The following is a 25,269-nucleotide window of genomic DNA, read 5'->3' on the forward strand; positions in this document are numbered from 1 at the left end:
ACAGAGGCTAATAGCGTCGACCCTAAACTGAAAGCGGTAGATAACAGTAAGCCTCACGTGGCTTCCCTTTTGGATAGGTGATCTCAAGTTCTATTTCTATGGCCCAAACAAAAAGTACGTGGCTAGCGTAGCTACTGGAATCGGGACAGAGGGTATTAATGATGCCAGAGGCATCATAACAAAGTCTTTGCTTTGTGCCACAGTTACCTCCCTGGCCTGCTCATAACACGAAGCGCGTTCTGATTGGATGGGTCAATTGTTACTCAGAATACAGCGTAAAGCTGTCGGCTATGCACCGTGGCGTCCACACTTGCCAATGTAATTCGAGAGCTGACTTGAACGACCGTCTGTTTGCTTGGCGTTAGTCTCAAAGAACGGGGGCCGACGGAATCGCCTGCAGGCCCTGGGATCCAGTACACTTTTCTAGACATAACCAACTCTAACTCCAACTTGCTCGAATTGATCTCTCAACTCGCAACACCTTTTTCCTCTAAAAGCTAATTACAGTCGCGACTAATAGAGCCGACCACGGGAGTTCTTCAATCGTCGTACGTTCCACCGGCATCATGAACAAGACAGTCATCATCTCTGTGCTCGCAATATTTATGGCGATGATTGTTCTAGTCTTGCTTCTTATCAACCTCAGAGTTTTGAGACGTACATGTAAGCCGCGCCTTCCCTCGCTGATGTTGTCTGGCGGTCTTTTTGAGCAGGGCGCTTGGGTACAGCGCTAATCTGACTTTAGATGAGACAGACCCGACCCTGAGCGGTAGCTGAGCTTACTGAAAGTTGTATATGCCGAGAAGAAAAGTCAACTCGGATACCACGTCAAAATATGCTTGAGTGATCCGGAACGCCCGTGTAATGCTATAGAATGACCAATACAACTTTCACAGTTAGCTCACCACTTTACTTGCCATACAAATTGAGCTTTGAACTGTGTTTAAGTCGAGAGATCTGACGCTGCTGGGTAGACGCCGAGACTGGCAACGAAAAACACATAGCAACATCAAATGCCGCTGGCAACCCAAAAAGAATATTATACTACCGAATCATATCAAGCAACACACCTCGTCGCGTGCTTACTGTGACTGCTGGTAATGAGCTACCGTTCAGTTGTTCCAAGAATCAATTTACATCCATGGCTCAACGATATGAAAGGCCGCTTCGTTCGTCAAAAGGACTCTCTTCTATGAGCACAACTACTTGAAACTCAGCTTGCATCTACACCGCTGATCACCGACGGAGACCTCGTTCGGCAAGCACTACTTGATGGTCATGACAGAGATGACAGAGTGGTGAGACACGGTATTCCGGCTTTCAAAAAATGGCGCTTGTTCTTCGCATGGTAAGCCCAACGTTGAGCATCGGGTACACGTTGGTCTCCTCTTGTCGCACTGCTCATTTCCACCAAGCAGGCACTGGAAGCAAACCTTCCGGTGTATCAGCAAAATATTTGTGTAGTGGAATGAAGTCTTGCCCACCGATGGAAGTTGCTCATCGAAGCATCTCGGGGCACCGCAGATACTGTCACCATCTGCAAAGGTGCTCACATGAGGCATTACGCCAACGGATCTACCCGCAGTCAGATCTGTGGTATCTTTACCACGACGCTTTTTCTTCCGTGCGGGTAGAAGATTGTTCGGTTTGCGTATGGCTCTATGGGATATACCGCCGAAGGCGACGGACTGTCTGTGGTAAAAGCTTGTGGGTGACATTTTGTGAATGAATTGGGATGAAAGCTGCCATTTTGCCTGCTCGTCGAAGGTTTGAACGAAAGCCTTCCGTCATTAGCTTCCAGAACAAAGAAAAAGGCTCGCCAGCCAAGTAATCATGAGAGGTGTCCCGTAAAGGGAGGAGAAGGAAAAAAGGACTTCTGCAAGCAATCGTTGCGCAGATACACACACACCTCGTTCATGCTGAGATTGTAGCGAATCGTGGACGTAGATGGAGTCGTATCTTCCTTGGTGTTGTGTCGAATCCACTGATAGATTTCTTGCAAAGTCATTGATCGGTCGTCACGACTCAAGAGAGCGCAACGGATCAACTCGTAGCAAGGCTGTCTGTCGCTTGTCTCCGCCGAGGCTGTCGCAGCCATTTTACTGGATTTGTGGTTGGTCAAATTGAAAATCCTGGATCAAGCTTCCATTGCTTCTCGAAAGGATTTGAATAGCCGGTGCACACCTGAAGTGCATAGCGGAGGCTCAAGCATCACTCGACATTTCTGACGGATTTATTGATGACTTTCGTCGTACCCCGAGCCGCAAGCGAGCGATTCTCACGGGCAATCAAACCGAGGAGCCTTGTTATGTTTCGGGCGCTGTCTGCATAGTTAAAACCTTGATCATCACTTGTTGATGGAGCATAAGATCGTAACATAAAAGAAAGAAAAACAAGAAAAAAAAAGCGAGAGCATAACCACAGAAAGTAAAGAGTCCGCGATATAGGCCAATGACCCGTGTTGTCTCGACTCTCGTGCCTATGTGTGAGACGTGAGGTTTTAATCTTTGGTAGCAAACCCCCAACATAGTCAAATTGGAATCCATATCTTTATTCAGATTGTAACGGCCTCTTGTCTCGCTATCTACTGCTTACTCTGAAAGAAATGCCCTGAGATATCCGCTTAACAGCGCCTCATGATCTCCGGTTGGCCAACCGAAGTGTCGAAAAAGATTAATCTACCAGCAATTGTTACTGGTTTGCGGCCCAAACACCGACCCGTTCCACAAGCCCAACGCCTAAGCTCCACTCATTTGGTGCGTAGGTGATGTCATTGGTTCTATTGCACGACTCTCATGCAGCAATGAAAATCGACTGCGTGTTATGACGGTTACTAGCGTCAGCGACTTCACTTATAACATTGGCTCTAATTAATTTCCCGACGCTATATCTGAAGCCAGATATTCTCTCGTCATCGGCTAGCTTTCAAGATATCCGATCCGAAGGAGTCATTGACATGTTATGTTCGTTTTAGCGAGACCTGACGTAACTGTATCAGGTTCTGGCCGTAATGCACCCCAGAGACGAGCGACATGAGACAAGGCTCATGTTCAATTGTTGGAGTGCGATGACAAAGACGGCTCGATACCATCATCAATCAGATAAAAGTAGTTCCCGTTGACTAACCATGACATCAAATGCGTCGGCGAGAAATGGCACGGCGGCGTACGTAGGCAGGTTGCGAGATATTTAAGTGAGCGCATCTTAATGTAAACTCACACTGCCATGGAAGAACTTCTTGTTGCTTGCGTTGTATCCTTCGCCATTTCGCTGCTGATCAACCTCTCAAATTATGCTCGTCTCCGACGGCACAGCGTCTTAATTACCTCACTGGCAAGGGCGGTGTCCGACTGGCACCAGACAGTCACCCACCTCAGTGGCCAGCTAAACACAGTTGAGGCGTCTCATCGCAGTCCGAAGCGCCGGCAGAACGTTGGATTAACCAGGAGGAAGCTGCCACCGCGACAATGCAGGCACCGTTGATACAATTGTACATCTGCAAACTCGGAGAAGCAAGGCTCTATGCTACAAATTGGCAGTGACATAAGCAATACTTAGTGAAGGTCGAGCATTCTTTAGAGTTGGAAACATTTCTATTTTTTTTAATGCTGTTTTGTGATGGGTGGAATGGAGCTGCTGGCTGTAAAAACGGTAGTCCAAGTCGGCCTATTGGCAATATTCTACACTGGTACTTCATGCTTGCATGAACACTGAAAAGATCAGGGCGTATTGGCAGATATCGCTCTAGTATGTTTTGATGAGCTTCAGACTAGCTCTGATCATACAAACCACGTAAACACATTCGGATTATCAAGTCCTGACCATATAGGTTGAAGCATCAATAAAAACTGTGGAAATGTTAGGTCCGAGACGATCTGGCTTTGAAGTCAGTCATTTCTCTTTCTTCTCTTGGTGTTCCGACTTTTCGCATCTGTGTCTAGCTATGGTAGCTCATTACTTGGATGAGGCGATTTCGTGACACAAAGCACAGGCTGCTATGCTCAGAATGATGACCACGGAGGACACGATGGGCAAGAGATGCGCTACTATGTCATTGCTTAGGTTTGGTTGGTCTTCCGTGACTTGAAACACACTTGGAGAGCGTCTTCTTACAAAATAACGCATTAGTTGCCTCGAGGAAGACCGCAAAGCTGATCGGAATTCATCAAAGTAGGATTGATAGTCAGCAAGTATTACTATCATACAGGCACCCTGTACTGTATATGCCCGACAGCAAATGGGCTGAGGGACGTAATTGACAAGTGCCACGAGACGATCGGATTAAAATATTTCTCGATAAGAGCGCGCTTTTTTGAGAAAAAGAGTTATTTGTAAATGATCATTCACCTTGACTTCATTCAAGGTACCGATGCCGTAATGCCATCACACGGAGCTTACATATCGTAATGGGCCGTTGAGACTAACCAACAAAATTATATGAGCAGGGCGGGAAAGCACCGATCATTTCGATTAGAAATGGCTTATATCGCTGTAAGCCTACCTCCTGGAGTAAGTTGTACATGACCCCGCCCATACACTCTTCTGTCGTAGTTTCCGGAAAATGGCGTCTTCACTCGATCGCGAGATTGCTGAATTGATCGAGTCGCTTGACGAAGACTCACGAACTACTGTTCATAGACTCCGTAAGTCCTTTCAAAACTCAAAAAACATTCTATTGCGTTGCGTAGGCTCCAAATCGAGCCCAGAACTTGTGCGTATTGCTCAGACGGAGGTGCAAGCCTTGTCTCGCTGGTTAGGCGACATCAAGGCACTGCAGTCATCTTCATTCATTGCCCAAGGTTCTCGTCCTACGTCATGGAAATACGTCGATCATCAAGACGAGCTTCTTTGCATATGGGGGCTTGAACTGTACGAAGGCGCCGTAGGAGTTGCCGCCATCTTGGATGTACCTGTGCAAACTATCGGGTGGAAGACGGTATCTCGATTGCCTTCCGCCCAATCGGCTCATAGGCAGGACAAAGGCAAGGAAGACTCTCATACGAGTAACGTGGACATTGCCGATATCGAGGCCGATGATGGGTCCGTTGATGATTCCCATCACAACGGCACCTTGGGTCGATTTGAGCCTCTGTATGGCCAATGGTATTGTTGATGGAGAGGTCAACCTGCCTGTCTAGTTGATGTTTCTTCTGGCTTCTACACGACTGATTACTATCAATTCTGTGGATGTGGCGAAACCTCGCATTGGTTTCCAGAGATGAATTTAGTGAATAGTCAGAAAAGAATCCCAGCTTATTAGAAACGAATTTTCCGCGTCTTTCGAAGAAGCGCATATACCTTTGCCGTGCCCCCGTCGACCCGGGTCTCCATAGCGTCATAACATTCATATGTACTTTCAGCTACAATCAGGCCAACGAGACCAGTGCAAATTCACCCCACCAACCGAAAATGGAATTCTGCGGTGGTGCGATAATAGTTGACACTGTGGTGCTTGCTAACATCAAGAGTGCGTTAGGACTACAAAATCTTGCCTTAATCCTAACATCAGTGGATATGGCACGAATTCTCACGTCACGGCAATGCCCAAAACATGTCCACCAATAGTTAGTCACACCACCTCCGAATGCAGTGGATGCAAACGTTATCAGTTGAACGTTCCTTTATTATCAGGCCCGCTACAGGTATAACAGGGGCGGACGACGTCCCGGTGTAGGCACGAATGGCAATTCAGTCACACCAATGTCTTTAGTTTGACTTGCTGAAAATCTCAATTCATCCTCGGTACATTCTGATCGTCCATAAAAGCCTTTTATTTCCATCTTTGTGCTCATCCAGTTACCACGAGGACTGAGTTTCCCGAATCAAGCAGTTGTCTTGAAATCCTCACACGCACAGCGCCGGCCAATATGGACTTTCCTATTCCCAGCATCCGCCTGTCAAGATACTCGTTGTTCCTATCTGGGGTAATTCCCAGACCTCAGCAAGTAAATAATGGGCGCCTTCGCGGCAAACCAGCCAAATTATCTACTCGAAACGACGAGGGTGATGTGGTCACCGTGCCTCTGACAGCCCTCCCATATATCCCAGAAAAGGAAGATATCGTCTCATTCTTGGATGAATGGCAACAGTGTGCAAGCGACCTTCGGAAACATCTAATACACCTAACTAGGAGGAACAACCCATGCTGCCCTGCGATGAGACGGCTTCAATGGACTTGCGAACAAGTTTTGTGCCGCTGGGAAGCGTGTTTCCGACATGCATGTCCTGGCCTGGAAAGCCCCGTGGAGTCGAACATGGCTCTGCCGGATCTGAGATCGTCGATTTGGGATGTGTTTCTTGAAGAAGGCGCCTTCGAAGCAACTGCTGATTAGATGGAGTGGTATATTGCTCATAGAATAATGACATGGTAATATGCCTTCTAGGTTATTTTCTTTATATACCAGGTGGCTGTCTTTGACGCGTTAAACTGTGAGTTCTCCTATATGGATCATTTAGCGCCATATCGTCTCGGGGTAGTTCAAGCACTGTCATTTACTTGGAATTGGTCGCATACGACCTTGCGGACTGACCTCGACATATTTCTTGAAAGTGTAGATAGTTCGGTGCTGGAAAATGCCATGTTTTGTGACAAGAGCGTATCAAAACAGGACAATGTACTTGCTTTGTTGCTTTCACCCGCACACGAACCATAGAGGTAATCTGAATGTCGTGAACGTGAACCCTGATACTGAACACCACACATATCGCAAACATAACGCCATTCACCGCAGCCAGCTGTCGAGGCCACCTGTGTCTTACGACAAGCACCACTGTCAACTGTCTTGGAGAATAACGTTTGATATCGCCTTGATACTCTGCCTAAACGCCCGAATCTGGATATCAATGACGAGGAGCATGTACCATGATGTCTAGATTCAGTGATCATCGGCTGCAAAGGCCGAGATGTGAGATTAAGTTGACTATTGAGTTCAAGCTATGAGGCTGTCGAACGCGAGTCGCGCTGCATATAACGATGCTTGGCTACATAGTCGGACGTAACGCGTTGATCGGAGCCATTAAAATAAGCTTTAGTCTTATGGACGAATGAGCCCTAGTCTTGTGGACGGAATCGGTTATCGCCACGTCTTGACAACAAAGGTATTCTAGCTAGTTCGTTCTCAATTACCTCTCTTCTACTAATGGATAACAGAACAATTCGGGATTGCTGGCTGACTTACGGTGGAGACAATCATTGAGATGTGATCATGGGTCCTTCTGCAGTGTACATGTATTCGAGCAACGGGAATCCTGACGATGAAATCAGTCTGTTGCATCGCCATCCGCAGTATCATGCATCCTGCTTTGCCGCGGTCGTCCAGTGACCGTCAAATTTACGTGTAGTGGTGGGGAGGATTTCAAAACCCGTTAGCGATTGCGTTGGTGATCGTCAAAGCTTGCTAGAGGCAGGGGGATGGTGAGCTTCGGCGGGAAAGTGGGCCAACTAACCAGCGTTAGACCTCCTATGCCAACTTACGGCGCTGGTGTTCGTAGATGAAAACAAAAATAACAGTAACACCACTGACGAAAGCCAACCGATTGTACCACATATTCCTACGGTATTGCTTGATGCACGCTTTTAAATGAGGCGACTTGCTTCTTCAACACTGCACGTCGTAGACAAGACACCTTTCCCCTTTAAGTTCGTTTCGAGATGTTGCTGATCTTGGATAGCCGCAGCCGCATAAGATGTACTACGGTCTCCGTCGCTCGCGGGGCTTCTTCTCAAGATCGCTGCAAAAAAATCGTCAACATGAGCTGTGGAACACCATTTGAGGGCCGTGGTTTTGACTCAAGAACGATGATTCACTGCCGTCCAGGTTTAGAATGCAACACGCCAATTACTCCCTTCATGTCGGCACAGCCCAGCTTCTTGATGAGAGGCCAGTTGCACCACTTTATCGACAAGCCGGGGGTACCGCTTCCTACTTTGCGGGAGCTGGGACTAGACAAGTTTCTGACCAAGGCCGAAAAACGCGATTCGCAGCAAGACCTGGAAGAGAATGAGAGCCCAGCTATGATCCATTCGGGCCCCCAGGCTCGTCCCCAGCGAGATGGGACAAGTTATTCGCGACCTTACTCTTCGTCCGCGACTTACAACGAACCAGACAAAGCATGCAACAGCAGCTACTCTGGCAGCGGAAGATCGTGGGGTTTGATATACCAAACGTCCATCGTAGAACGCCCATGCCGCACGCAGCAATGCCTTCAGAATACGCACTACAGGCACCGCAGAGAGGCAGGAACCCGTCCGCCTTATCGCTCGAACTTGCCGCACAGGGTTTCGGCAAGCAGTGGAGCGAATAATCACCGGAATGCGGTGTAAAGAGAGTTCTCTATTACACTAGAGAGCGCATCGTCTCCTCCGCAAAATCACGCGAGGTTGTGGAGAGCAAGACGCTATGACCTTATCGGACAGTTGCATAGCAAAGCATAGATGTTGACCCACGGACTGACGCAGAACAACAAATCGACATGTAGATATGTGTGGGGACTTGGGTAATTATCACAAGGGCAGCCAGCTATATCCTTTACGCTGCGCGACGAGCCGCGTCTACGGATGTACAGAAAAAAGCATAGAAAATAGAATGAATGCAGCAGATAACGAAGTCATCGCCGCTATATACCTCCCCATTTTGGTTGACATACTTGACGTGCTGTCTTTGCCCCAACGATACAAGTTAAAGTGATCCTGGAGTTCGGGGTCTGGTATGTTCAATATTCTGCGTGAGAAATCACTTACGTTGAGTTTGTTGTAATGGTGTCGATGTTAGCTCGGTCATCGAGATCCGACGAATCAACATCCTTCGTGAGCGGTGGCTTATAACGCTATGCATTGGTGGAGACCAATGAGACAGCGAGTAGGTTGTCGTCTTGCAAAAAATGGCAGATTGCTCCTTCCTTGAATACGTATTCATGCGTTGAAGATGAGTTAAGCCTAGCTCTGTTCGACATTCTGTGATGCGACGTAGCAATTAGAGAACAGAGATTAGGGTCACAGCTATCTTTTTTTGCTCAAGCCATAAAGGGCTTGTGTCATTTCGTCGATTTGTGGGCCGACTACTGTGATGAGATAATGGGCCAGGTAGTGAGAGGGGTCTATCTTCGTGAGATATTGCGAAATCAACAAAGGGGCCAACAGACGGCAGTGTCATCTAGGAATCAGCTGTTTGACACATCGTATGAAGTGTACAAGTAGGGCAGAGAGAAACCCTCTTATTCATGTGTTTCTGTAACCTTGTGTCTGGGAGACATTTTCGTGACAAAGCATGACTGAATAGGAGGATCTGTTGACTAAGAGCCGATTGAAGTGAAAGCAGCTGATGGCATTTAAGTCCCCGTCCCTAGTCTAAGCTTTCGCACAACTTCGGAATATCCTTGTATGACACGAGCTAGAACATCGCAACGAACGCCAATTACAATCATGGATACCAACAACAAATCGCAAAGGCTAGGTTTCTCATCGCGACCGATCTCATCACCTCTCACCCCTACCTCTGATACAGTCACTATCACTTTGAAAGACTTGGGCCCTAGTACCAGTGCTACGTTGGCCCGATTTTGCAACGACCCAGACACAGTAGCCAAAGGCTTTTGGCATTGCCGCATCGCCGACTACAGTCCGTCAGGTATTTTTACCAAAAATGGAATCGCCAGCTTCCCACTGGAAACAGACGACGACACGGCTAGAGTGGATTTCTACATGACGAAGGTCGAACCCTCGCGGCGGGGAAACGCTGTGTTTCACTTACAATACGCCAACACCGCATATCGTCGCCCGAAGATGGTTTTGTTCACAAACTACGCGCCCGCAGTTCTTAATAAAAACAACCTCTTCTCAGCTGATGCGCTACAAAGACGCACAGCCATGTACGGCCACTACTATATTGGCGACTGGTCTTGTCTGGTTGGTAAGCCGTCGTCGTTGTTGAGTTGCGGTCCTCAGCTCGAGAGCCTCTTCGTAAACGATGCCAAGCCGGGCATTACGACGCCGTATCTGTACTATGCGAAACATGCACTCACTGGAAGCGGCATGCATATAGAGGACCTCGCTGTGCCATCAGTCAACATGGTACGCTGGGGTGCCCCCAAGCGATGGCTGTTCGTCACGCCAGAGCAAGAGAATGTGAGAGCCTTCGAGAAGAAATGCCGCGAGACATTCCAGTGGCGCGCACAAGCCCGTAGGCCTCAACGCGCAGCGCCACACTGCTCACAGTTTGTGCGGCATACAAATGTGCTCGTAACGACTGAGGCTCTCCGTGACTGGGGCATTGACTTCAGTGAGATAATCTGTCGAGAAGGAGAGCTGGTAGTCACTCTCCCAGGGACATACCACCAAGTCGTCAATATGGGGGAGAACCTCGCAGAGGCTGTCAACGTGATGTGGGGCAACTGCGGTCAAGTCGTATCGACGTACACTTGTTGCAGCCGTGATCGATGTGGGCATACTGGTGGCGTCTCCCAAGAGGATTTGACGCGCGAGGTCTGAAGCCAAAAGGCCCCAGGAACGCCATACAAGCTAGGCGAAAATACATCGAGTTTTAATTGAAGAAATCCACGCATACGTAGTAGGATAGCAAATATGCGATGGCATAGAATGGATGACATGTTGTGAAGATTTCTTTTGATATGAGGAGGTTATTGGGCGTGCATGTTAGATGGTGGAATAAGTTGCACCGACGCGAGATGTAGCTCTAGGATGGACAGACACGTGCGGCCGTTGTGCCCAAGATGTCGTCGAGCTGCTTCAGAGACCTGAATGAATTGGTTTAGAACGTTCCATCGACGCCTGGGCAGAGCGGTTCCTTGAGTATGCGAAAGATCCTCTGAGTGAGCCGATCCGCTGGCAGGATCACAGACCCGCAGACAAGAAGATGCCACTGAAGAAGGAAAAGGAAATAGAACAAAGAACATCCGCCAAGGGCCAGTGCGCAAGCCATTAGGTCTCGTCGGAGGTGGGGCTGAAAGAATGTCGTAGCGAGCTCCCGGCCTCGAGGCTCGTCCTGCTAACGGAATCTCTAATGCTTGATGACCCCAATGTCAATAGTGTGTATCACGAACATGCGCCGTCTCCTTTTCCAAAGCATGGAAAACTGCCATTTGGCAGTCAGGCAGGCAGGTGCACGGGCCTGAGTGTTATAGCAGCTGACAGCTTAGCAAAGGTATCTACTTCGAGATGTTATATCTGATGTATCGGTATGCGAACCGAAGTTGTTAGTGTCACAGGATGAGAACGCTACATCCTTGACAAGTGTTATACTTGCCTTTTACACTTTCGTGGATGTTATGCATTGCCCACTTCATTACACGCACTAGATCATATGTGATATAGAGCTGGAACACTCTTTGGCCAAGAAATTGACGGGTTTGCGCAGAAAGTTGGTAAGAGGTTGATCACCACTCGCACTTGTTAGCTCGTTATTTACATAACATCGGACGCGATATAACGTGTTATCCTACCATGGTAGTTTCAATTATCGCAGAATAAGTGATCACGTTGGTTTCTTCGAACCATTCATGCGACGTGTTCCGCTAAACTTGAGTATAGCCATAGCCATGATGGGGTACAAAAGGTCCCAGCGCCATGTGCTTGGAATGATTCCAACATCGCCTACGTACAGCAAGTCACAATTCGCCAGCTATGCAAATCACTGTGCAAGTACTCGACACGCAGAAACGACCTATCGCAGGTGTTTTCGTGACTCTGCACTGCTTGGATGTCCCAAACATTTCATTGAACGGCACTACAGACTCGAATGGTAGACCCTCATGGAAGTTGGAGAGCGCCCCTCGACCGGAACACACCTGCCGGAAAGTTTGGAATGCGCACTGGCAGATTACAGTCTATTCCATGGGGAAGAAGATGCCAATCATTCCCGTTGTCTGCTTTGTTCCGAACCTGATCCACGTACGTATCCAGCTGACAAAAGAGGGGTATGTGGTTGATCTGTGTGGTCCTGGAGTGGAGCATTCTAGTGGAGGTAATCGGAAACAGATCATTCCCACCGTGGGGGCCATGCTAGAGAGGCGTGCTGAGGGTCGACTGCTCTGACAAATCCGCTTCCTGCTCTAGTCCCCATCCATGGTGAGCAATACAAAGCCTTACTAGAATTAGATCGAAAGATATTTATGACATGGACAGATATAATTGCTGTCCATCTGACTCACCATGTACTACGCCTGTGATATACTTCTGACATTTTGGTAATCGAGGAGCTTCCAAATGGAATTACGCACTAGGGATAGCTGATGGAAATTCAACGCACATTACCACCAGGTTCATCCTCGATGTTGCGCTGACTGCCGAAGCCAACATCTAGGCCGTTATGGTGACCTCTACTATTTTCATTTCTCTATCGAAGTGCTATCTGACAAACGAAGACGGCTGATTGAGAAGGTGCGAAATCTGCCCGTGTGGTTTTGTCATGCCATGCATATTGACTTTGCGAAGGCTTCGTTCGTGTCAGATGACTGGCCATCTTTGCCGTGACACAATGGATCTTTGTGAGCCTTGAACAAGTCACAGTCATGGAAACGCAAAATGCGCGAGCGTGAGCTGACGACTATTCATAGTGGGACCTGCGAAAGGCCATCAGATCACGAGCTTCAAGTCGAACACAAGTCTTGGTGTGCAACTGCGGAATAAGCTTGAAGTAGCGATTGCATAAGATGACCGTCACGCGATGAACGCATATTCTTAGTCGCCTAGATGGATGCTTCGGTCATGGCAGTTTTAATGAAGGACATATGTCTGACAGCCTTCGCTGGTGATAGCAACCCCATCTTGCCTGGTCGAACTATTTATATGATGGTGATCTAGTTGATCGGACTCAGAGTAAGCTCGTTCTACCAATTAATCATTCTTCCTGAAGCATCATGATAGCATCCAGATTATTTCCGATCGCTGGGTTTATGAGATGTGTAAATTTGAAGGCGCTAGGGGAGTGTTTAGGCCATGCCAAATCTGGCGGCCGTTGTAAGAAAAGAATCTGCAGCGATCTCGAAGAAGCCAGCTTCGTTCATTTCGAGGACGCTAAGCTCGGAGAGATCGTAAAACGAGCGCTTTGCAGACTGCACAAGTATCAAACGGACATCATTGTGTCCAACTGGCAACATAAACTTTCAGAAGCAAATGGAGAGGTGAACAGTGCACTGCAAAGAATGCATACGCTTCAGCAGACAATTCTCCGTAAACAGTATCTTCGGTTGGCGCAGCGACAGGAAAACGAGAAGCTGAGGTTGCAGCGGAGAAGGCGATTCAGCTTGCATCGTCACGAGAAGAGGCGCATACCAACAAAGCCTATAGGTTTGGGAGTTGTCTCTGATGAACATTGGGTTGTATGCCCGACAGGGCGGGCTGATCGATAGTACGCGGAGATAGGGAGCGTGGTGAGTAGCTATTCGCGAATCGTCAAGCTTTGTCCAAGGTGTCAGGCCACGTGCTGCTTCGGAATACGAGTCTGGTTGGGCCGTGTGTTGTTGCAAAGGTGTGGCGAAAACCCCGACAGTTCATAGCACTCAAAGCCAGTTCTGGCTGGTTTTCGATGCACGAACACTCATAATGGCACCGTCCATCGTCATTATCGCGGGTCATTGATCACTTCAACATCATGTACGTTTTCAGGTAGGAAGTCAAAAACAAACCTTATTAGATTTTCAGATGGCTATAGTCGTATTAATCTCAGCGCTCGATGAAGATGATTTTATCCACAATGTCTACTGCTAACAAATCGTACGGAGGGAGGGTGGTAAATAATGGGGAGAGGAATCTATCGAGCGAGTAAACCAGATTGTAGATGCAGGAGTGACGTTAGGTATGCCTCCATCCGAACATGGCCTCAACAAGCGCCACCCTCTACTCTCGCCCACCAGAATTTTAATCATATTCTAGTGCGACTGGAAGCCTGATGGATATCCCATTCGAACCCCTTTCTATTTTAAAAGCAAACTCAAACTCAAGTCATCTAGTTGTCCATGGATATCGAGACTTAGATATTGCCAATATCGCCGACTAGGTAAGCCGCGGTACACGTCAGGCACAGGAAAAACACTGATACGCCCATTGTCGATGCCGCGCCGACAAATGGCACGTGGTCATGAGGAGTTGCAATAGGTGCAGCACTGGTCGCCTGTACCGCACTAGGAATGCCGGTCCCGTTGTTGTATGGCGGAGCGCTCTCGACCAGTTTGAAATTGGCGCAGGTGATCCGTGTCTTGTTTGCGAAATGTAGCACGAAGCTACGGTTGCCGAAAAACGAGCCTGGCCCCTGCACGATCGAAAGATAGGGATCGACGTATGTTTGATGGAAGTGGTCGCCGGCGATAGAGCCGTGCTTACCGCTGAGGTCTCCAACTTGGCAAGTCTCTGGCCTGGAGGCATCGCACGGTGTACCTTCTCCACGGATGAAGGGGTCATGGTGCGCGAGTGCTTTCGTGCAGTTGCCGTCTTCCGGAACTGGATCCGCATGAAGGTGATAGGCTATAAACGTTAGAACGGACCGATATGAGTAAGTGATTCAGTGGGAAACGATTCCCAACGTACCAAACGGGCCGCCCTCGGTTGGCAGATCCGAAAATTCGACTGTGAGCTCGACGCCGTTGCCATCCCGAGCTGTCATGGCGGTGATGGTCCCTCGCACGTTTCTAGTCATGGAACCTGCCTTGAAGAAGGGCCTGTCTGGAAGGATCGCCTCATAGACGATGCCTTGTGGGCTTTTGACGACTGGAGCATCGCCAAGTTCCTGCGGCGACACGGTGTCAGCGGGATGGTTGCATGTGGGGGTGGGGGGGAAGGTTGAAAAGCCATACCCCAGTACTTCGCAATGCAGCGCTGGCGACAGCTACAGCGGCGATGGAAAGGACGAAGTAAATTTGCATCTTATGCATTTGCAAGTTCGTTGTTTTGTTGATAGCTCAAGGGCTGAATGTCGTCGGAGATGGGACTGTAAGAGGATGTTTATCGTTACCTTTGCGGGTGCAGTGACTTCCCGATTTAAATATTTGTTGACTCCCAACAGCATCACTGTCATGGCCCTATCAGAAGCGCATAATCCAAGTCAAAGCGCTACGCGTCTGATTAGATAGATGGTCTAATCTGTAAGGCGACCGCAGCATTCTCTCCGGGTGTCTAGATGTAGCGCTGCTCTGTGGAGCCAGCGGGATAGGCTGATTAAACGGCGGAATAACCTGAAGACGTACCTAGCTTCGAGCGCTTCAAATTGGAGACAGAGGTTTCCTAACGTGTTACTACTCTTGGACACAGACTTGGGTTGCGAATCGCAGCATAGTAGCTAACTGATGCAGTCCCCCCCCTGATCCTACGCAATTGTCAGCCGCAAGCCGAATCAGGTTCGTGACCCGGCGTGTCAACCTGGCTACGGGAAAACAGTGGGAGCCAGCTCGTGGGCATTCCAGTGCCACTAATGATAGGAATACATTCCACATTCTCTAAACCAAGAAAAGCTAGCGTGGCAAGGTTATGTTACGCCTTGTTGTAATTCATTGGCGGTAACCCAGCAAGACCTAGTAGATCACAAAGAGACTGACTACTAACGAACGTAACCAAAGCAGCACAGTTATGCTAATGGGACAGGAGACTTCCATAGGGCTAAAGATTCGACATCGCGGACGGGCCGGCCTCGCACCATGCGACCATACACAGCTTCTCTACCTGCAAGTTCACTTTCGTCTCTTTACTAGTCTAGCTAACGTTACGCATAGTCGGTCTATCACGCGCCCTTCTGCCTTAGTTGGGGAGAGGGAAACCGTCCTCACCTCATCCTAGGCATTCAGGCTGAGAACGAGCCTCCTCCTTCTTTCATGCGCTCTCGTTAACCTGAGACGCCCTTTCGAGATATACATCACCAAGGCGTAGGGAGAAAACAGCGAGGTAGCCACGCCCTTGAAAAGGCCTGCCGATTACATGGAAAAATCTTGTTTCACGGTCTGCTTTGTCGATGATCTGTTCGTGATAGACACTGGCTGGAAAGCTCTTATGTCTGGACTCTCCAAAAGCACTCAGACTGCTTAGAAATGGCCGCATGTGTTCAAAGCTTGAATTACAGAGGCATGGGAGCCTGAGAGGAGCTCATACTGCTGTTCTTATCGACTAGACTTACCTCCTTATCCAAGTGAGGGCTATGGAAACGGGATGGGTCATCTCAGTAGCTCACGATTTTTAAGGTGACGGTATCGAGATGTTCACTATCTTCCATCTTAGAGGAATTTAAGATGAACTGTGATTGGCGATCAATACGAACAGAGTTCGGTGAGAGGAGTAGCTATGGCATCGAAACGCAGCGATACGCGCTACCGTTATGCTTTGCAGCCCATCAGGCAAGTAACGTGTGAAGAAGTTAGACAAGGTGCCATGCAGCCAGAAAGTTCACGGAACAGCTGCATGGCCCTGTCGAAATCCTTTCGTATGATCCTTAGCGTAGGGAGGATCGATGTATCCACTTGTTCGACATAGAGGTAAGAATGTGCTTAAGCTATGGGTAAAGATTTGGTGGGCCTCGGATGATTCAGGAACGATAGTCCTGACTGCTTATAACACAGCTGTTGCTAACGCCTGCCCGTTTTCCCTCCGTGATGTGACAGTTATTTATTGAGTTCCTCACATGGGAACATAACAGCATGGAAACGTGTGAACCGTATTGAGACCCCCTCCCGGTAGTGAGTCTTAAGAAGACGAATCAGTGACTCTGGTTCTCTCATATCTTTACGTCTTTCCCTCTCTACATGTTTAGACGTCGAGTACGCTAAACAATTGATTGCCCACCCTCTCTTGAAATGAAAAACTCAACCCCTTCGAGAGATCGTTTCCGGCCGTATCACGTAGGACGCGGGGGCGCCGGGAACGTTGTGCGACCGGAAAGCCGGCCCCGCAGTACTGAAAGGAGCACTGCACCCACTGGTTCCCGACCTAGGGCCGAGAGCGTACAGCAAAGACTTCGGTGGTTATTCAAAAGACTTAGCGGATGACACCGTTACGCAGATGTGCGCGTCCGAGCAGCGAAACAGAGACGAAGGGCATGGGCGAAATGCTTGCGAAGAGCCACTCTGATCGAGAAAGTAAGCATTCTTCAGTTGCCAAGCGTGTGTCCAGGATAGTTAGCGATCAAATAATAACCCCGCTAACAGGCCAAGACATCCCACTGCCGCCATAACTTTGTGTTGACAATTCTGGCTTCACGCAACCTGACATGACTACGGCCAGAATGACTCACCAAAGTATTCCTCTAGGCTTACTCAGATTAGATTATATGTTATTAGATCCTCCAAATTTTACGCGAGGTGGTGGACGAATGTTTCAATGTACCAGGAAATTTCCACGTCCAGCACAGACCACAGTGAGATCTAGAAGCAAGACCAATACCAGACCGGCCACGTGTGGACCTTTCGGTATGCCAGATGATCCTCATCCGGTAATCAGCGAATCGGATCATGCCCATGTTGTCCTTTTGTCAACAGCCAGTCAGATTGCGTGTTGCCAACGTCAATCGCTCGGTTCTGTGCATAGTCCGCTTTGTGGCACCTTTCCAGGGCGCAGAAATCCCTTCAAGAGCATCACTTCGTCGATCCCAGGCGGAATTGACTTGCGTTGCAATACTAGGCGGGCCCAACCATTCACAATTTCCAGTTTACGCGTTCTCATGAAAAGGAGTAAGCAAATTTTTGTGTCTCTTCAAAGCAACGAGAACTCTACATGGAAGGAGGGTCCAAATCGTGATAAAATGGACAGCATGAGCTTTCTCTTGCTCACGACTCTCCGCATAGTTCCCGAGAGCAGGAGAGCTTGTCTCTTTTCCTTCTGTTGCATGTCCGCGCAATGCTGCTTAGTCGGTGATCTTCCGATAAACAGCGAGCGGCTGTACTGTCGTGCACTTTTCGATATGATGGCCGCAAGACTGCTTCACGAAACGAGCCTGACGATGATGATGCCTCAGCCATCTCCGAGCGCTATACGGCCTGTATGCTTTTGGACATGGAGTTGCTCACCAGCTCGCCTTGGTGTATCCTGGCTTAGCTGAACCTAACACTTCGCATCACGAAGATGAGGGAGAATGCTACTCTAATGAATTACCGCCAGAACAAGATCGCCATAGGCCGAAAAAGCAGTAGGACTGGCTAAGGTGTTTGCAATTTTCGGTCTACTAAGGCAGAAATGATACAAGCTAGCTCGCATTGCCTGATCACACGTACTTGATATCGTGACAATTTCATCGTCTTGTGAATTTTTAACATCGTAAATTTGTATCAGCCGGAAGTGACGCTGCTGTTATTTTTACTTCCATCCCTACAGATATGATAACTCTTGGACCGCCACTGGTTTAGTGGCCGTACCCATATAATACCCTCTTGTGCAATTTCAACGCATGAACGATATCTAGCGACGTGATTGTCCGGCGGTTTGCATGATCGCAATACATGACTGCGCTGCGAATGATATTCTCTAGAAATAACATCATCGCGGCGCGAGCTTCATTGTAGACATCTCCAAATATCAGTCAGTGTCATCCTTGATGGTATGATAGGAAGCTTATCACAAACCGTAACTAATTCGCTTCACGCCACCACGACGAGCTAATCGACGTATGTCTGGCTTACCAATACTTCTGATGTTATCCTTGAAGATTTTGCTTCCGCGTTTAGCGCCAAACGCGCCGAACTTGTAACGAGACACAGGGCTAGCATAGGTCGAAGGCTTATTCATCTTGGTTATGAGCTGATAGTGCCCTAGACGACCATCATTCTTATATCTTGGTCATTACTGATTGAGTGGGAGAGTTTCGTCACATCATCCCTCTGTATCATACAATGTCGCCCATGGTCTGACGCCGTGAGCGAGCTTGAGGGCAGCCGCAATGATAGGATTACTTGTATCAAAGAATTTCTTACTACCCGTTGAATTGAGTAAATGGCCGATATTGACACTCATCTGCAGTCGGGCAAAAGGGAATGATGTCTTATTCCTTACGATCTAGCAAGGTTCCCGTGCCATCATGGGGCAGGTTCTATAATGTGACTAAGCCGATGAGCAACCTAGACTTGCCTTTTCACCTAAATCCGTAACTTTGAGCATGACATATCACTAGCTTAGGCAGCAGACTTTACTCTTCTGATGCTATTTATGTTATCCCTTGAGCGCAACCTAGCACTTTTCATGGGCTTTGAGCTACTAAAGTATTGCTATATCATATTCATACGCCAGATTTTGTGTAAGCTAAAGACCTGTTAACTAGCTGTATAAATATAGAAATTTTTTTCTCGATTGATGGCTGACGAACTTCCCCGCTATTGCAGCTCGAGTGTTGTATTGGTGTTATGGCGATGACTCGACTATATTTACGTGAGTTTCGGGTTCAAAGTAGGTAGCTACAGATTATGCAATAATAGTCAAGACCACCTATGCAAGCTTGACGTAAAGATTTGTAGAGGCAAACAAAGGCTAGGCGCTTTATAGGTTAACAAACTGCTACAAATGGGCTGAGGGACCTCTTGTTCAAGAAGGGGTGAGATTTAGTAATGAGCAAGTCAGAAGTTACTCACTCGCCTATCCTGAAGTGTTGCTTAAGTACGTAATGTCAGGAGCATAACTAAAGTACAAGATGATTATGGTTGTCACCGACAATTCCTGATAACATCACGGATATGTGATGAATGTAGCTTGAGATTACGCATTGAACTTGCCAATATAAACCTTACCTACGTGTAACACTGATGCACGCACTCGACCAGTCACGGTCCATAATGAGCTAACGGAATGCAGTGCTCAAGAAAACCATCTGGTGGGTTTTACATCATTTGTGTGAAAGTTGATTAGCACTGAGATAATATCGTAATTCAATTAGAAACTAGATTACCGGAGTCGACTTGGTTAAACCCGATTGTATGAGAATCGAACACCGCTAACAATTACAATATTTATTGCTTTACTATAACTATACGATACTCTTTATAAAATACGTAGCAAACCACCGTCTGTAGAATACCGCGGCTTCAACGATCTCGACTCGCTTAGAATTGACCCCATATTCATCATTGTAGAAGGGATGAAGCTCTATCTGAAAGAAGGCAGGCCTCAGTACCGAGAAGCGCCCCGGCGCCGTTTGCGCAAGATATGTCGGCGAGCAAATTGGTACGGTCTTAATCAAGAAATTGTGGCAGGAAAAGATCGGAGGGCGTTGGAGAAACGGACAGGCCAGCGAGCGCGGTCGTCAAAGCCGGAGTTCGAAGTCTCTTGCCACATCGTGCTCATGTCGAAAGCCGCAGTCGTATCGACTGCCTATGGATTGCTCGGCTTCTCCACAAGGTTTTTGATTCATAGCCCTCGTGCTTACAACCTACTGCTAACATACTCCCTACGTCTCGGTTGGCCAAAGTCTGCTACTTCGATCAAGCAGTCGTCGAGGCGGCCCGTCGTTCTCGGACGGTTTGATGACGATGGTCATTTCCGCTGCCGAGTTCAGCATTATGACACCAACGGTAACTCGCTATCAGATGAACACAGGCATCAAGGCTCCCTTGATATTCTTCCTCGCGATATCGGCCTCATCCACTCCTTCAGCAGGCACTCTCACAACTTACCAGAGGCAGTTTCACAGATGCTGATGAGGCAGGAAAGACGCTTTTACCACTTGTTCTATCCCTATTGGGGTATTAGAAATACCTGGGAGTGAGTGGTCGTAAGACTCTTAAGCGACGTTGCGGAAACAACACACAAAATACAGTCTGCCGACCCCATTCGCCATATGAGACGCCCGTCGTTTGAAGAGCGTTCCGGTGAAGATATCGTAGACTTGCTGTCTGGTTGAATAACTTAACGGATTCGAATCTACAAAGACATACTTATCAAATTTGATCATAGTCATGTTAGGAATAAGACGGCCAATAAGTCTCTAGGGAGTTATTACCGATTGACAAGGTGGTGAGATCAGGATTGGGATAACACTCAAAGCGCGGAAGTCCCCATCTCAGGCTCTAGTCGACACTACCACTATACGTAGAACAGTTTGACCTAGGGAGAAATACTACAGCTAGGTGCGATTGCTAGTCGTTAAGCCCTTAGATCGGGTTGATCAAAAGACATGACAAACCTCAATCGCTGATCTGTTGTGTTCTATCCCCGTCAATGAATCACTAAACATGCTAGATAGTCTGAGAAAGCTTCTGTTTTTCTCGGAATTCTTCTAACTTTTCACAGCCATGTTCGCAACGGAGGGCACTTTCGCCCTCGTTCTAAGCCGTCACGAGTTATGACAAGCAGCAATAGACATGCGAAGTGCCTTAAGAGTTACTTCAACCAATCCATCTAGAACGAAGAAGTGAAAGTAGTCTGTATACTAAAGAGATATGATATATACGTGATCCAGCGCAGGAGAGAGTGGCCGTTGAGTGCTGATACCGATCCTATCTTGTGATATATGTAAAGAGACGTCGTACGAACGGTGACCATTCGAAGCATTGACCGTATCTCAATGAGGTAATCACTACAGTCCCATTACGCATTATCGGGGTGCGCAAAGTTGGCTGCTCTATTTTCGAATTCTGCCAATCGATTGCTACAGCAAACGAGCAATTGAGAGAACACGAACTAAACAATCACAGGTGAGAAACGGCACAACACAGGCTGCGTTCGCCACGAGCACCTGTTCCTTGATCTCTGATGTCGTACGACCATATATCAATCTCCATCAGTCTATTCCTGAATACAAAAGAGCAATTCCCGGACTCCAGGTTTCATTCTAGCTTCCAAGGGACAGATGCCACCGGCCATCGCTCTGAAGTTGGAGCCCTTCGAACACTGTATGCCTCATGCCTTCTATACGATTTTCCGTCTCGTAAAATTCCTGAATGGCTCCAAGAATGCAGAAAAGACTTCTTCCTCGCACATTGATTTCAATCAGCTCATCATCAACAGGCAGTTCGTCATACCAGTGCTCAACAACCAAAATGGTGGTCAGAGAACCCCACGATATGGTCTGGTCGACTAAGAAAGCTTCCCTGTCATCTCCAGTGCCCTCGCTAGAGGAGACGTTGCCACTGATGGCAATATCTCTCAGTGGCAGGTCGATTTCCCAGTCAATCCTATTCAAGATTGAGATATTCCTCGAGAAGTCATATGGCCTGCTGAGATTGGTGCAGTTTTGTAGAATCATTGCAGCCGAACGACGAGCTCTCTCATCCATTGATGGGAATTTGTGCGTAACACCATCATAGTATCTCAAGAGCTCTTTAAATTGTAGGGGAAACAACGGCTGATGCAGCTGTTCCTGTCGTTGACGCGTGAGGCCAGAGAGGGTACTCGTCAAGCTCGAGAGCTGTCTCCTATGTAAGTCACAAGAAAGGAGCCAGACTCTCCAAATCCCTTCGGTAAACTCAAAGAGTTGTTGGGAAAATATCGCGTCTTGGCGTCTGAGCATGTTCTTGCACTGTTCATTGTTGAACGTGGTAATGCTGCATCTTGAAAAGCTCAAGGACAGATTATCATCAACTGATCGACATTGGCCAGGTTTGAAAAGAATAGCCGCCGAATGTACGGCGCAGTATTTCTTGGCGGTCTTCTGGTAGTGATACTGTAGGGTCCCTCGAAGAGCCCTCGTGACTTTTGGTTCTGGGCATTCAGGGAACTGGCATTCGGTTGATTCTCCCATGACCTTACACAAAGCTAGTATATCTGCCGTCATATATATACTAGTAGTCGTCGGTTCTGGTGACGTGAGCGAATGTATTCAACATATGATACGTAAGATATTTAGATTCTCTTATGAAAGTAACGCCTGTGCAGAAAGTCTTAGTAAGGGCACTGATGGCGCAGACCTCGCAATTAATTATAGCCAGCCACCTGGCGTCAACGGTCCTGTGCGAGCTTCGGGACTGCGGTATGGCTTTGTCATCCAGCCAAGGCCGGTGCTCGCCCATAATAATTGATATGTTTGTCACGTTTAGACAAGTTTGTTTCAGAATAGTCTTTTTCAGCTTTGAGGCCTGCGATTGGTTTGACAGAGACAGCTATCTTCACATACAAGTTCGAACTTAGGTGATTTTCAGGCTTCACCAACGAAACAGGTTGCTAATGCTTGTCTTTGAAGTAAGTGCGTCTACCTACGATGAATGTGGCTGCCTGATGAACTTCGGAACCTCAGCGGCTTAACGCCGCGCTGACCCCTATAAGTCCGATCAGAGCCATTCAAATACACCAAAAAGACATTGGTAGTCTTAGCATAAGCCTGCAATCTTAGACTGCGAGAAGGAATCTGATTAAAGAAGTGTGGCCTGCTCTGGATCTTCTCGAAAGGTGCGCTAAGCTGGCGGACTATATTGATTTGTTCAAATATTTTGACTAATCTTATACACTCTTAATGCGCCGGAACTGTTAGCCAGATCTATCGAAGAGAACTAAAGATCAGAGTCTTGCGCCAAAGACTCCGGTCTCAGGTAAATCCTGCCCGGGTCGGTTCATCCTCTTCGCCCACAGTCCTCTCAGAATGGTTAATAAAGAGCGATAAAGCCGACGACTGTTTCTTTCATCTTCCTTATTCAAAGTCATCAGGAAATGCGCCGGGATGATTGAGAGAACCGACGGGATTAGTCTGCCCATCAATCCAACATCTTGGTGCTTCATGGGGTGGCATACCCAACCGATCGACCGGTCCGGGCGATGAAGAGTGCCGAGAATCCTGTGCACTCATACTGATACTCGGACTATGGCCACTGTTTGTAGAGTATGAAAAGAAGCCACAATCGGTATTGAATTTCTGCCTTGGTTTGCCGTCAAGGTGATTTATCGAGTACCACTTGGCTGGATCTGCGGCTATGAAGTCAGTCGGGCATGGCGCGGAGGCTGTGAAATCGAGCAACTGTCTGTGACAAGGTGTTGGTATTCCTATCACAGGGATGGTTCGAACCGTGGGTGACGAAGAGGTCAAAATCGATATATATTTAACTTCTGCGTAAGGTGTAAAAAAGAGGTTCCAACCGGAGGTTAGGTAGACCGTAGATCTCGTAAGTATGGTCTGTAAGTGGCCCCTGCGCGGGCCCCTTGCCTCGAGGTCGAATTGGACTTCCAATCCGACACAAGGAGAGATATTGATTGAATGATCGAATGAAGAATCAACTGGATTGACTCGAATTGGAGTGGCGCCGGAACTTGACCTTTCGCAGAAGTCAAGGGGGAATTGTTGTCATCGAAACTCGTTGTCGGCGTGCAGTTGAGAAGAGCACTTGGGCTGCTTAACGGAGCCTACGGAGGTACGCCTCTTCTGCGTCTTGGTTGGCGACTTCAGATTTGCCTTTGACCAATTGGGAGTAATGGATGCTGCGGTGTTTTCTGCTTTGCGCTTCAGCCTTTTGCCTACATGGGAGGGTCAGTACATGTAGGAAGTGGCTGAGCGCCGCAATGACTGGGTTTGGCTTGCGGTAGTTGCGTTGGGGAATACGGTTTTGGATCCTACGACGCTCGGCGAGATCGGAAATTTTGGTCCAATTTTCGTTAGAGTTGGCGAACTTACCGAGAGTAACACGTGTATGTGCGGTTTCTGCGACGTCCGTATCAGAAATCTGAAATGGCCTGATGACCTATGATATGGTCGTGGCGTAGGCTCGTATCTGGCGAGGGGGGATGACATGACAGTGAACAAAGAAGGATAATTAGCAGCAGTAAACCGCCGATTGGAGAATCTTGGAAAAAGTATAATATATCGTGGCTTAGAAAGGGGAGCTGTGCTACAAGACAATGGTGCGTAAGTAGGAAGAAGGAGCGCGGTTAACAGCTTCGTATAGACTTCAAGATTTAGCAAGCAATTCTAGGAAAGTGGCAGTGTCAGCGAAGTAACAGTCAGCAGCCTAGCCATGCAAGAGGTACCGGAAGATCTTCAGCGTATCCGTACTATGCTGCCCTGGTGGTCTGCCTCGCCGTGCTGCCGTGCACTGCCTGACCCCACAGGCTGCAGATGGAGGGCATAGTCACGCTCAGCTGGTGGCCGTAGAAATCCGATGGTATGCTATAATGCGAATGAAACCATGTCCGAAGCTGCCAATGGGAACGTGGACGTCGTCAGCCGGGATAAGGGGTCCATGCAAGGCAGAGGCGAAGTCGTGACAGGCCTTCTGGCACAATTCAGCACATCGTGCCCCTGCTGATGTTGCCTAGAAATGAATGGATGTGAAATGGCATCCGCACTGGATTGGCTTGATCATATCAGCAGAGAGAAGTGTGTTGAAGAATCAAGGCACAAGGCAAGTATAGCGAGGGCTTGGACACAGGTAATT

The 25,269-nt window shown here is 48.0% G+C and overlaps 10 protein-coding genes across 10 annotated transcripts; 6 read left to right on the top strand and 4 right to left on the bottom strand.

Annotated features, from left to right (window-relative positions):
* Nucleotides 1-4,561: 4,561 nt before the first annotated feature.
* BDP55DRAFT_719577 (uncharacterized protein) lies at nt 4,562-5,437 on the top strand (the record flags this gene model as incomplete). The annotated part of the gene is made up of 2 exons (XM_060578441.1): nt 4,562-4,643; nt 4,689-5,437. The coding sequence occupies 2 exons, from the start codon at nt 4,562-4,564 to the stop codon at nt 5,111-5,113; spliced, it is 507 nt and encodes a 168-aa protein (XP_060424527.1). The 3' UTR covers nt 5,114-5,437.
* A 430-nt stretch (nt 5,438-5,867) lies between these two features.
* On the top strand, nt 5,868-6,332 carry BDP55DRAFT_636601 (uncharacterized protein; the record flags this gene model as incomplete). Its single annotated transcript, XM_060572903.1, has 1 exon — nt 5,868-6,332. One exon carries the CDS (start codon nt 5,868-5,870, stop codon nt 6,330-6,332), a length of 465 nt encoding a protein of 154 aa, XP_060424528.1.
* A 1,289-nt stretch (nt 6,333-7,621) lies between these two features.
* On the top strand, nt 7,622-8,442 carry BDP55DRAFT_719579 (uncharacterized protein). Its single transcript, XM_060578442.1, has one exon. The coding sequence runs from the start codon at nt 7,652-7,654 to the stop codon at nt 8,321-8,323; it is 672 nt and encodes a 223-aa protein (XP_060424529.1). The 5' UTR covers nt 7,622-7,651; the 3' UTR covers nt 8,324-8,442.
* A 1,531-nt stretch (nt 8,443-9,973) lies between these two features.
* On the top strand, nt 9,974-10,375 carry BDP55DRAFT_512474 (JmjC domain-containing protein; the record flags this gene model as incomplete). The annotated part of the gene is made up of 1 exon (XM_060567722.1): nt 9,974-10,375. A coding segment is annotated over one exon (402 nt), but the record flags the coding sequence as incomplete, so codon positions are not given.
* A 228-nt stretch (nt 10,376-10,603) lies between these two features.
* Nucleotides 10,604-11,070, bottom strand: BDP55DRAFT_678388 (uncharacterized protein). The gene is made up of 2 exons (XM_060575987.1): nt 10,854-11,070; nt 10,604-10,821 (listed from the first exon to the last, which is right to left on the bottom strand). Exons 1-2 carry the CDS (start codon nt 10,935-10,937, stop codon nt 10,636-10,638), a joined length of 270 nt encoding a protein of 89 aa, XP_060424531.1. The 5' UTR covers nt 10,938-11,070; the 3' UTR covers nt 10,604-10,635.
* Nucleotides 11,071-13,936: 2,866 nt separating this feature from the next.
* Nucleotides 13,937-14,944, bottom strand: BDP55DRAFT_678393 (superoxide dismutase). The gene is made up of 3 exons (XM_060575988.1): nt 14,806-14,944; nt 14,540-14,738; nt 13,937-14,476 (listed from the first exon to the last, which is right to left on the bottom strand). Exons 1-3 carry the CDS (start codon nt 14,881-14,883, stop codon nt 13,986-13,988), a joined length of 768 nt encoding a protein of 255 aa, XP_060424532.1. The 5' UTR covers nt 14,884-14,944; the 3' UTR covers nt 13,937-13,985.
* Nucleotides 14,945-17,510: 2,566 nt separating this feature from the next.
* On the top strand, nt 17,511-18,116 carry BDP55DRAFT_678395 (uncharacterized protein). The gene is made up of 2 exons (XM_060575989.1): nt 17,511-17,661; nt 17,776-18,116. The coding sequence occupies exons 1-2, from the start codon at nt 17,652-17,654 to the stop codon at nt 18,027-18,029; spliced, it is 264 nt and encodes an 87-aa protein (XP_060424533.1). The 5' UTR covers nt 17,511-17,651; the 3' UTR covers nt 18,030-18,116.
* Nucleotides 18,117-18,329: 213 nt separating this feature from the next.
* Nucleotides 18,330-18,712, bottom strand: BDP55DRAFT_636605 (histone 4; the record flags this gene model as incomplete). Its single annotated transcript, XM_060572904.1, has 2 exons — nt 18,330-18,493; nt 18,550-18,712. 2 exons carry the CDS (start codon nt 18,710-18,712, stop codon nt 18,330-18,332), a joined length of 327 nt encoding a protein of 108 aa, XP_060424534.1.
* Nucleotides 18,713-20,051: 1,339 nt separating this feature from the next.
* BDP55DRAFT_636606 (uncharacterized protein) lies at nt 20,052-20,678 on the top strand (the record flags this gene model as incomplete). The annotated part of the gene is made up of 1 exon (XM_060572905.1): nt 20,052-20,678. The coding sequence occupies one exon, from the start codon at nt 20,052-20,054 to the stop codon at nt 20,676-20,678; it is 627 nt and encodes a 208-aa protein (XP_060424535.1).
* A 1,065-nt stretch (nt 20,679-21,743) lies between these two features.
* On the bottom strand, nt 21,744-22,652 carry BDP55DRAFT_636607 (uncharacterized protein; the record flags this gene model as incomplete). Its single annotated transcript, XM_060572906.1, has 1 exon — nt 21,744-22,652. The coding sequence occupies one exon, from the start codon at nt 22,650-22,652 to the stop codon at nt 21,744-21,746; it is 909 nt and encodes a 302-aa protein (XP_060424536.1).
* Between the last annotated feature and the right edge of the window lie 2,617 nt (nt 22,653-25,269).

The sequence above is a fragment of the Colletotrichum godetiae genome, assembly GCF_030913485.1.
Source record: "Colletotrichum godetiae strain CBS 193.32 chromosome Unknown BDP55scaffold_56, whole genome shotgun sequence".
NCBI classification, from domain to species: domain Eukaryota; kingdom Fungi; phylum Ascomycota; class Sordariomycetes; order Glomerellales; family Glomerellaceae; genus Colletotrichum; species Colletotrichum godetiae.

Bases quoted from the DNA above. Each gene is read 5' to 3' on its own strand.
- BDP55DRAFT_678388 (XM_060575987.1), bottom strand. From the start codon at position 10,937: ATGGCTTGCGCACTGGCCCTTGGCGGATGTTCTTTGTTCTATTTCCTT. The intron at 10,822-10,853 runs GTGATCCTGCCA...GCTCACTCAGAG, and splicing joins ATCTTCTTGTCTGCGGGTCT to GATCTTTCGCATACTCAAGG.
- BDP55DRAFT_678393 (XM_060575988.1), bottom strand. From the start codon at position 14,883: ATGCATAAGATGCAAATTTACTTCGTCCTTTCCATCGCCGCTGTAGCT. The intron at 14,739-14,805 runs GTATGGCTTTTC...GTGTCGCCGCAG, and splicing joins CTGCATTGCGAAGTACTGGG to GAACTTGGCGATGCTCCAGT. The intron at 14,477-14,539 runs GTACGTTGGGAA...TAACGTTTATAG, and splicing joins AACCGAGGGCGGCCCGTTTG to CCTATCACCTTCATGCGGAT.
- BDP55DRAFT_719579 (XM_060578442.1), top strand. From the start codon at position 7,652: ATGTTGCTGATCTTGGATAGCCGCAGCCGCATAAGATGTACTACGGTC.